General features: G+C 46.1%; 1 protein-coding gene across 5 annotated transcripts in view; it reads left to right on the forward strand.

Moving 5' to 3' along the window:
- vash2 (vasohibin 2) overlaps positions 1–11470 on the forward strand; it is a gene marked incomplete at its 3' end in the record, with an annotated part of 24810 nt that extends 13340 nt beyond the window's left edge. For 4 of the 5 annotated variants that reach the window (XM_084030536.1, XM_084030539.1, XM_084030537.1 and 1 more), the window contains exons 6-9: positions 1576–1813; positions 2112–2255; positions 4857–4975; positions 7388–11470. In XM_084030536.1, the coding sequence (XP_083886662.1) occupies positions 1576–1813; positions 2112–2255; positions 4857–4975; positions 7388–7457 (571 nt within the window). Of the gene's footprint in view, positions 1–1575; positions 1814–2111; positions 2256–4856; positions 4980–7387 lie in introns of those variants that run through there. The other variant, XM_084030540.1, reaches the window with a different exon arrangement.
- Positions 11471–11824: the final 354 nt, after the last annotated feature.

Raw genomic sequence — 11824 nt, forward strand, 5'->3', positions numbered from 1 at the left:
AGGGAGACGTTGTTATTCCTGGAGGTCCGTGCGTGTCATTTCACAGACACATGATGGTTTTCCTTAACTGGAACTAAGGAGCCGTTCACAAACACCAGTACGACCACAGACTGGTGTCCACATACTTCTGGCCATGTTCCAACCCCGTTCCACAGAGCTGCTACTGGAGAACCTGGTAGCCTGGAGGTCTCTCCATGACGACCAGGACAGCACATGACTCTGTAAAAGAGCTCCATGCATAAATAAGATTTGATCCCCTTTCAGTTCTTTTTATTTCTTTATTTTTTAATCTGGATTCGTTGCCTTGAAGCATGAATGGAACTGGACGAGGTTTCTCACCTGGAATGTAGTATTTTAATGAGCCTGTCTGCTGTCAGGATGACTCTCACTTTGTTGATTGATTGATTGACTCCAATCAATAGTGTGGTTGTTAGAAGGAGGGGTGATGTTGTACTTGTCTGCATTTAGACTGACAGCTCTCTTGTAGCGGTTTCTACGGCAACAGAGGGGGGGGGGGTCTACGGACTGGTTGGGGTCCAGTCGTTTGGTGTCTCTGCTCCTTTCAAACAGCCGTTCCTGTTGTTGTTGGTTGTTTACACTCATCGCCATGGCAACACATGTGACCCCCTGAGTCAGGTCTTTTTTTAGCCTTCCACAGTTTAATTCATCCGCTGTGCTCTCGTCAGACACTCGTCATACAGCAGGAAGGACATGTTTGCATTCAAATCCATATAAAGGGTTTTGAATCTAGTTGGTGAAGTCTGAGCTGATGAATCTGGTTGTTTCTTTGTTTTTGTTCATCGATCCCCTCATTGATAAGCTGCCTCTACGTGCCTCCACATAAAGCTCCTCACGTCCAATCACGGCGTTTAGAAAGCCTACCTCAGTGTGTGTGTGTGTGTGTGTGTGTGTGTGTGTGTGTGTGTGTGTGTGTGTGTGTGTGTGTGTGTGTGTGTGTGTGTGTGTGTGTGTGTGTGTGTGTGTGTGTGTGTGTGTGTGTGTGTGTGTGTGTGTGTGTGTGAGTGTGTATGTGATTCCAGATCTGTGTATTCTTCTGCTGCTGCAGTCGGGTCTCCGTTAGTGTTGAAGAGCTGGAGAAGCAACTAAATATAGACCTCATTCTGTTTTCAGTCGTCATGTGTGGACCAGATACCCAAACCCTTCTGTTGGTCTCTCCAGATCCTCCCACTGGATCCAGGTTTTTGCACCTTGAAGGTTACGTTTGAATCATTGATGTATCCCGAAGCTATTTTGACAGATTGGGGTCAGTTAAACATTTGTTTTGGATTGTTGGATTTGAATGTTTGGACCAGATAGCTTGTCACATGTAGTCAGACAGGAGAGTGTTTGCTCCGTGTTGTTTCCTCTGGTATCAGACTGAGTGTAAGTACAGCTGACTGCAGCTGCCTCTGCTGGGACCAATCCAAACAAATCCACTTTGTACTCAGAGGCTGCTTTTATCTGTTTATTGTTTGCGGTTTGTAGACTTGTAGCTCCAGCGGTGCCGTCGTAATAAATCAGAATATAAAAATGCATGTATGATAGATATACCGCTTCCTTGACTCCGTGGACCAGCTACCTGACCAACGGGCTCACGTCTCTCGAGCGCTTCCCCATCAGCTTCAAGACCCAGTTTTCTGGCCACTGCTTCCACCACGTCGTGCTGGGCGTCTACTGCAACGGCCGCTACGGCTCGCTGGGCATGAGCCGCCGCCAGGACCTGATGGACAAACCGCTGACGCACCGCACGCTGGGGGAGCTGGTGGCCGAGTTCGAGAGCTCCTACAAGAGATACCAGCACACTCTGAAGAAGGTAGGAGGAGGGAGGACAGCTGGTGGTTATGTCTCTGGATATTATCATCTGTATATCTGTCTCCAAACATCATGTTGGTTGTTTAGAGGACAATAACATCTCATTTAATGTGATGAACAAGTGACATAATAAGTAGACTGAATACTGACCATTGGATTGATACAAAGATGGAGTTTACCACAGCTGGAAGGGGCTGGAAAAGCACCTTGAAGTGCTTGGAAAGTGCTTGAATGTGACTTTGGAGAAGGGGGAGGAGCCCTGAGAGTCCTTCAGGGTCTGACGTCTGGCTTCCCCCCAGGTGAAGATCGGCCTGTATGTGCCTCACGACCCCCACGTCTTCCAGCCGATCGAGTGGAAACATCTGGTGCTGAACGCTGCCAGACTGGGAGCTCAGGAGATGAGGAAGGAGCTGGAGAAACACGGCCGGGACATGAGGATGAAGGTGTGTACGAACACACACTCTGGGCTGAAGACAGTATGGATTCTGCCATAAAGTAAACATATGATGTTCGTCAGTTGAATTTAAATTCCCATGGTGGTCCCCTTGAAGGGGCGGGACTTTACATCTCGATTCCAAAAGCAACTTTCATGGAAAAGAAATCCCACTATCATGTTTATCTCTAATGTAGATCAGGCCAGATCACATGACACATGGTTTATGGTGAAAAGGTTTCATTGTAAGGTTGGACATCCCATTCAGACCACCAATGTTATCATTTTAAATGAGAGATCTCAGGACATGACGCCCCGGTGAGCCAGCTGACAGTTTAACAGTTAAACGGGGGGGGACAAACAGACCAGCTCTAAGTGGTCAGCTGTCTGCCAACATGCAACACAAACATGTTGTTCCAGAGATGAATACACGACCCAAACATCTCTGGAGAGCAGGAAGCTTTGACCCCTTCAAAGTGTGTGTGAACACACACACGGTTTGTATTCATGGTCACATGTGCTGCCTGGTCGTCCCATCCAAACTGACTTAAAGCTAATTGGTTTCAGGGCTTCTGCTCCGTTTCATTCCTCCTCTCACTGGGACTCAATAACCAGCCCAATGAACAACTACACCACTTCAGCTCCATTCAGGGATTATTTATAGTCAACAACATCTTATCCTTTACAGCGTTGTTAGAAGTAGACGGCAGGAATCTTCATCTCCGGGCTCGTGTGTTCGATCCCGGAAACAACGGAGACGCCTTCATGTTGTGTTTCTACCAGATAGCAGAGAGGGACGTCGTTCCCTTCATGCTGAGTGTGTGTGTGTGTGTGTGTGTGTGTGTGTGTGTGTGTGTGTGTGTGTGTGTGTGTGTGTGAGTGAGTGTGTGTTTCTGTGTGTGTGTGTGTGTGTGTGTGTGTGTGTGTGTGGGATGCCGGTGTCGGATAGTGGTGTATGGACTGCGTTGCATGTCAGCAAGATATGTAGGTCAGTGAGTTTGCAGCTGTCCTAGACACACACACACACACACACACACACACAGCACCTACACACACACACACACACACACACACACACACACACACACCTACACACACACACACACACACACACACACACACACAGTCAGTCTTGGTCAGCTGTGTACTGGTTTATGAGACTTTGGTATAATCTCTGTTGAACTGGAGAATGTGAATCCATTATTTCTAGACTTTAGTGTGTGTGTGTGTGTGTGTGTGTGTGTGTGTGTGTCAGACCTTGACAGTGAGGTCATATCATATATTCAAAGGGATGTTTGAGAGTTAATATGAGGGTTTATGTTCCCGGCGGTGGAATATGGAGCTAGAACAGTCTCATAATTCATAAATGCACAAAAAAGATTTACAAATGTATTTGGGGATTTGTATATACATGTGACTCAAAACACAAATACATTTTCAATGCACACACAAATATGTTTTCACGTGATTGGCTGTAAAGGAGGGAGACATCTGATTGGCTACAGACAACCTCCTCTTAGAAAAAACGCATTTGTGGATCAGAGTCACGTCAGGGGAGTCTCAAAAGTTTCACACACAAATGAAAAGCACTTTGTAAATACAGGTCCAACAGTTCATATATGAATGTAACAAGCCCCAAATGCGTATTTGATGAAGATTGCAAATACTTTAACATTCATGTATTTGTGATTTTTTTTTAGATTTGTGTGTGCATTGGAAATATGTTTATGAATCTTGTTTTTTATATGTGAATATTTTTTACTTACATATGAAATGAAACATATTTGTGTGTGCATTGAAAATGTATTTGTGTTTTGAGTCACATGTATATACAAATCCCCAAATACATTTGTAAATCTTTTTTGTGCATTTATGAATTTCTGTGTGCATTTATGAATTATGAGACTGTTCTAGCTCCATAGTGGAACTCTTCAGTAAAGGCCGTCACACATCGAGTCCCATGTGTTTAAAAAACAAACCAACACAACATGAGGTCGTTATTATTTTTTATTGGCAACGACAAAAGATGGACTCGGTGTGTGAAGGCCTTTAGTCATTGACGGTCCTCACAAGTATAGACTTAAATCCTCACAGTAGAACACCACCACATCATCCAGGACTCCATCCAACCAAAAAATACAAAGACTGAACTTGTGTTAAAGTGTAGAGTGAAACACACACACACACACACACACACACACACACACACACACACTCACACACACACACACACACACACACACACTCTCTACATCCATCAGAACCACATGACGTGAGCAGCTGTGGGATGTGAGCCATTTCCTGGCTTTTTGCTTCGTCCGGGAAAACTCTCCATCAGCGTTCATCCTGCCATTTCCTTCTCCCGCTGAGTTCTTAATGATGGCTTCAAATTGCTGTTACACACACACACACACACAGACACATACACAGACACACACACACACACACACACACACACACACACACACACTGAATGCCTCATTGGTAGCTTTAAATGGCTTTTCTCTGCATGATTGGCAGCAGTTGTTCAGGCTGGAGGGAGGATGAAACGATGAAGTCAACGTCCTCACGTTGTTGTCACTAAAGTGATGTTGTTGTTGTTTTGTCTTAGATCCTTAAATCGTCCAGCGCCCAATCACCAATCAAGGAGCGGAGCCGGGGGAAGTCCTTATCGCCACGGCGACGGCAGAGCAGTCCCCAGCGACGCTTCGCCCAGCGCAGAGACAAATCGTGAGTGTGTGTGTGTGTGTGTGTGTGTGTGTGTGTGTGTGTGTCTGTGTCTGTGTCTGTGTGTGCGTGTGCGTGTGCGTGTGTGTGTGTGTGTGTGTCTGTGTCTGTGTCTGTGTGTGTGTGTCTGTGTCTGTGCGTGTGCGTGTGCGTGTGTGTGTGTGTGTGTCTGTGTGTGTGTGTGTGTGTGTCTGTGTGTGTGTGTGTGTGTGTGTCTGTGTGTGTGTGTGTGTGTGTGTGTGTGTGTGTGTCTGACTGTGTGTGTGTGTGTGTGTGTGTGTGAGAGTGTGTGTGTGTCTGTGAGTGTGTGTCTGTGTGTGTGTGTGTGTGTGTGTGTGTGTGTGTGTGTGTGTGTGTGTGTGTGTGTCTGTGAGTGTGTGTGTGTGTGTGTGTGTGTGTGTGTGAGTGTGTGTGTGTGTGTGTGTGTGTGTGTGTGTGTGTGTGTGTGTGTGTGTTCCAGACCACTTTAGCAGCTCACAAGATGTTTAGACAGAGAAAGACAAACCATGACTTATGACGCTGGCATTCATCAACCCTGGCGAGTTCCTCCTCTCCCTTTCTCTTCATGGCTCTGCTCTTCAGGTCAAGGAGAGTTTAGACTTTGAGTGGTGTGTGCGCGTGTGTGTGTGTGTGTGTGTGTGTGTGTGCGTGTGTGTTTATATGTGTGTGTGTCTTTGTTGCTGACAGCTCAGCTTTATCACCCAGCAGACGAGTCCTTGTTCTGTTAAGCTGACACTCTGCGTTTTCATCGAGGGGTGTGTGTGTGTGTGTGTGTGTGTGTGTGTGTGTGTGTGTGTGTGTGTGTGTGTGTGTGTGTGTGTGTGTGTGTGTGTGTGTATGTGTGTGTGTGAGAGAGAGAGTGTGTGTGTGTGTGTGACAGTGTGTGTGTGTGACAGTGTGTGTGTGTGTGTCACCAACACTCAGCAGCAGACTGCCTCTCTTCTGTCTGATTTAAGGCCACCGATGTGAAACACTAATCCATATATAGTCAGAGACATCATCAAACCAAACTCCAGAGAGTGTTTGTGTTGAAGGACACGACTAAAGATGGTGTTTGAATCATCAGCTACACTTTAATTTGGCATTAATTCCATAACGCCGTATAAGAATAACTAGATGTTTTGTGTCATACTCTTTATTTAATATATTTAATATTAATACAGCTACAAATACTGGCCTTTTTCTTTGTTTCTTTTCATTGAAAGAGTAAATGATGTTTAAGTTACCGTCGTATCTGTTGAAAGTGTGTTCAAACTGTAAGGGTTCACAGCTCTAAAAAACCGGGTGAGTCACCACTCACACACACACACACACACACACATGCAGGAGGCTGAGAGTGTGTGTGTGTGTGTGTGTGTGTGTGTGTGTGTGTGTGTGTGTGTGTGTGTGTGTGTGTGTGTGTGTGTGTGTGTGTGTGTGTGTGTGTGTGTGTGTGTGTGTGTGCTGTCAGCTGTGGAAGGATGTAACACAATCTGACTTGGACGACAGCTGCAGCCTAACCGTATTAGAGAGGCTCCACACACACACACACACACACACACACACACACACACACACACGCTGCACCAGTATTACTGACATTCCTGGCGTTGCCATTCGACCTAGCATTGCCGTGACCTTGTTGTGAAGCTCTGGCAGGATGAACCCTCCAGTTATACACATACAGTATTATATTTCATATACTCGTTCATATTAAACCATTTGAACTTCCCCAAAGCAGAGGTGGCCAACGGGTATAAAATAAAGCAAAGAGACAGGAATGATGAGAGGAAAGGAGGTCAGGAAGGAAAGGCTGAAAGTAGAGAGGCTAGAAGGGATCCAGGTATCGGGTTCAGTCAGTAACACTCCTCCTTCATGAGAGAGAAGGCTTGAAAGTAACCGTCGAAGCAGAAACGTCTAACTGTTACTCAGCATTTCTTCACAAGTCGCTTTGCAAACGTTCTAGAAGCAAACCATGGCTTTTCATTGGACGTAAAGCCTCGTTCCGTCCGCTCCTCCTTTACATCTGTGATTAGTTATAAATCCCTCCTCCTCCATCTGCTTCTCATTCTCTAGTCCATGCTAGTAAATGCTGCAGATTCATGTTAAACTTACAGAACAAGACATTCCAAAACGTTTGTCTGTTTGTTTAAGGAGCTGACATGATAAGTTCATTGATTAGTCGATCATCTAATAATCGTTTAATGCAAACATGCCTCAAAATCTTTGTCTTATGTGATCTTAATACACAGTCCTGATATTCCATCAACCAAATGATATGAAGTACTGATGCATACCATCGTGTTCCCTACAGTAGACGGCAGGAAAGGATGTGTTTATTTGACCTTTTAACAAGTCTGTCTGTCTGTCTGTCTGCCTGCCTGCCTGTCTGTCTGCCTGTCTGTCTGTCTGCCTGTCTGTCTGCCTGTCTTCCAGGCCAGCCTCGGTGGAGAGGAAACCTCCGGAGCTCAGCACTCTCAACGATGGCTACCAGATCCGCATCTGATCCCCCGCTTCACCTCCCAGTCGTCCACCACATCCTGTCCAGCCGGATCCCGAAGACCCACCAGATCCCGAAGACCCGCCAGATCCCGAAGACCCGCCTCCAACGCTTCCAGGGGGAGGAGTCACCGCAGCGACAGCACAGACCAGGTGGACCACGAGCACACTACGATACCTTCACAAGGTCTTTCCTGGGCCGAAACACGGCGGACAGCGTTGACCCCTGACCTCGGCCCCCCATCTTCACACTCCTGGGTGCTCCTCCTCTCTCACGCCGTCATCAACGCATTTCTCTGGGTTTCCAACATTTCAACCATCCGGCAGTGAGACAGTGCAGTCCTGACGACAGGCTGGTGCAGAGAGACGGGTCCCCCTAACAGAGCACAATGACACCGACGGTGTCGTTCATGTCTTTGGTCAGGGATGTTTTCTCTCTTCTTCCCACCTTTCAGTAACAAGACTCACCAGGACGCTGTGACTTTTTCTACAAACCGCCCGACGGCAGCTAAGACGACTTCCTCGAGCAGATTCTGAGGATCCGAGTGGACCAGCATCGTCGGATCAAGTTCACAGGAAATCAGAGAGAGGAGAAACCAGGAGGTGGAGGGGAAACTCACTGCAGGAGATCAGTGAAGGAGCATGAGAGCACTGCGGCAAACCTCCTCCCTCCCCCCTCCCTCTCTGTTGACACATAACTGAAGACATAACTCCAGCTCTGTTTCCATCCTACTTTTGAAACGTCAGAGAGAAACTCCTCAAACCGAACAGCAGAGTTCACACCTGCTGGTGTTTGTTATGGAGGTGAAAGAGCCGGTTTACTGAGATGTTCGTTGGTCGCTCACGTCCTTTTTCTTTCTTTCTTTTTATTTATTGTGAAGCTGCGAAGGAAACTCACGTTGTTTGAAACGGACCTGGAAAGACTGAAGGAGCCACGGCGCCATTAAAGGGCTGAGAACGTAAAACAAAAAAATGTGTTTATAAAATTCAGTTTTTATTTTTGGTTGTTTTTTAAAATCTTGGTTTCTGGTTTGAAACTCAAAGCCGACGTCTCGCGACGCCTTTTTCCCACCAGAGCTCGGCAAAAGGTTCGGTGTGTTTTTATACATGATTTTAATCCATAGGCATCAAAAAAAAAAAACATAAAAAAATAATACCAGATTTGAAAACCAAACACTCCAATGAGTGAATCGTAGTGCATTTAGAGAATCGGACCGTACTTCCACTCTCCTGCAGCCGGCTTCATTGTATGGGTCAAAAAAACAAGCGGTTCAAACCGGTGAAGAAGGAAAAAAGCAAATATTAGGAAGGAACAGTTACGCTAGTACAGGAAACAGTTAGCAGAACCCTCGTGTTGACATGGTAACCAGCTGGCCTCCACAGCTGCAGTCTCCAATGATCCGGCTGGTCCGAGGTCAGCGGTTTGTTGTTTTCTGAGTGAAGGCTCATCAGCAAAGATCTGGTTGAAGACGGAGGGATGAACGTCAGACAGCACAACCAGGTCTCCAGGAGGGATGTCGGCTCACAACACCACAACATACTGTTCAGTCCCATTCATTTGCAGCCATGTTTCATGGAAGCAGCAGCGTGTTTTAGTTTTTTTTCTCCGTTCTCATCTCGAATGTTCATCAGAAGAATCTCACATTCACTCGTGGTAGATTCACCGGCGGTGTACAGATCAGATCTCAGAGCTGCTCCAGGACGTTGGCGTGTTCTTGCTTCCGTACAAAGTGACCTACGTTCAGTCCCGTATACACAACAGTGTCATCACGGCTCGTCACAACACTCTAATGAAGTTTGACCTTGATTGTTTGTCTGTTGAATCACAGCTGAGACACTTGAAATCTCACGTCACATATCTGTATGACCCTCGGTTGGTTTAAGTTAACACACACACACACATATATATATATATATATATATATATATATTATTATTATATATCTACAGAATGTTGTGCTGTTTTGTCCTTCAGGCTGAGAACGATGCAAGTCCGTTTGGATCACAAACAGATGTGTTGATAAGTAGAAGCGTAGCCGCACCGCTGGCCCCAGACCAGCTCCAGTCCCAGACTGAAGTGGTTTGGTGGCTTTGCTGAAGGGCATGTTGAGGGCGGGAGGAGATAATGGGTGTTTTTATTCAGATTTAAATCCATGAGATGATAATAACAAACAGCTTCCACTGCTTCTGTGTGGCGTCGAGTTTAAAACAAATGTTTTCAGTTTCCACCTGAAGGATTAACTTTCCCTGAAAGTGCAGACATTGTCTTTGTTGCCGTGTGCTGACCGAGCTGCAGGATGTGACGAGGAACCACACGGACGGGAATCAGGTGCTTAGACAGGAAACGCCAACAAAGGAATGGAAGTCCGTTTGCAGGGAAACGTTGATGCAATTCTCCCAAAACTTGTCTCTGCAATGATTTCCTGAGAAAGGAAATGATCCAAGCCGTCCTTTAGGCCTGAGGAACCCCCCCCCCCCCGGAGTATCACTAAAGCCTGGTGCAGCTCAGTGGAGCGCCCAACCATCAGCAGGTTGTTTCTGAGTTTCTCTGAATGTTTCGTCTTCGTCTCACAAGAGTGTTTTTCTTGCCAACTGGAACGTTTCCACCTCTCTGTTTCTATGCACATGCTGTGTTAGAGAGCATTAAACAGAAAAATCACGTCTTCCACAGTCCCAGCGATGGAGGAGGAAGGTGTCTGAGTCTCCGTATGTACACAATGTTTTCATCCATCTGCACAGAGGGAATCAGAAACGGCTTTCCTTCTGTGTCGATGCAGCCGCCGTACTGGCTGAACGCGTTGCTGCTGTTTGGCCAGCAGGGGGCGATGGCAGCGACCCTGTTGAGTGTTGATACTTTCCACACGGTTTGATGTCGGCACACAGAAGAAGCACAAAGCTGCTTCTTTGTTTCTCCGGCCCGGTGGCCAAACGGGCGAGGAGCCGACACAACGAACCGGAGTCACTCTGTCAGCACGTCACGCTGACCATGTGCTGTTTGGACCTGAAGTTCACACGTTTCTCTCGACGCACAAAACCGCCACGAAGACTCAAAGATTCAAAGAGGAGCATCAAACTGCAGCTGTTGGGATTTGAGCCAACGACAAAAAGACCCAACGAGCTGAAACTCTGATGCTCGTGTAGCGACTGACTGATCAGTCAGTCTGCAGGAGAGACTTCAGCGCTGACATTTATCTTCTTGAATGTTTTCTTGTTTCTGTTCCATCGGGACCGGTGGGATCGATTGATCGATTGATCGAACACTATCAGCTTAAAAAGTCAAAGAGCAGCTCGTGTGTAGCAGATGTTCTTATCACGGCCTTTTGATTCAAAGTGTCCTCCCTGTTCTGTTCACAAACACATCCAAGTATAACTTGAATAGTTACTATTAAAGAACACGTACGCACTACCTGACAACAAGGATGCTAATCAATTCAATCCCAAAGTCCCCTGTTGGTTGGATGTGATAATGAAATTGTTCATTTTTACTGGACAAAAACAAAATGCTTCATATGTTGGATTTGTGAACAAAAAATCTATATTTTTCCTTGAAAACCAAATTGAGAGCGACATATGAAGCGATGATTTTAGTGCGACTCTTCCGGTGCCTCGGCAGGAATCAGACACGGTTATCTTTATTTGTTTGGAGGCGTCGCCGACGTGCAGCGTCAAACCATCGTCTCCACGACGTCTCCGGCCTCTGTAGTTTCCTGATGGAACAACGTTTCATTCATTCGCTTGTTGCTGCAAACAAACCGACGAGCAAAAAAGTGTGTGTGTGTGTGTGTGTGTGTCACGTGACCACGCTGATGATGACTTTTAAAGAGCGCTGGTTCCCTGTGAGGACCTGATGTGGTTTTTATGACCCTGTGGAGATCACTGGTAGAACATGTGACCCTTATTATTATCATTACTGTTGTTATTATTGTAACTTCCTGTTCCAGAGTCGGTGGTCTGACAGCAGCTGTTTTTATCAACAACTGTAGAGGCATGTGGTCTTTTAATAAATGATCTATGTTTTTACCTGCGTGTCGGATCCCTTTTATATGGATGACTGGAGGAGGCGTACATGAAGTACCTCAAAATTGCTTTGAAGTATACTAGTACTAAGTAATGTACCCTGTGGCTTTCCACCACTGGAAGCAGTTAAAGGACGTGTGCTGGTGAAAACGATGATATAATGTTATTCCTCTGTAGATGACATACACTCATACCACACTACAGCCTGGCTTCTGATAGGATAATCTGTGTGTCTGTGTGTGAGAGAGAGGATTTACAGAAATAATCCTTAATTTTTCATCTATGCAGCATTTTAGTGACTGGAAGAAAAGCAGGCGAGGCTCACCTCCCTCTCTCACACTCTGTGTGTGTGTGTGT

Source organism: Eutrigla gurnardus (assembly GCF_963514095.1).
Source record: "Eutrigla gurnardus genome assembly, chromosome: 16".
Classification (NCBI taxonomy): Eukaryota; Metazoa; Chordata; class Actinopteri; order Perciformes; family Triglidae; genus Eutrigla; species Eutrigla gurnardus.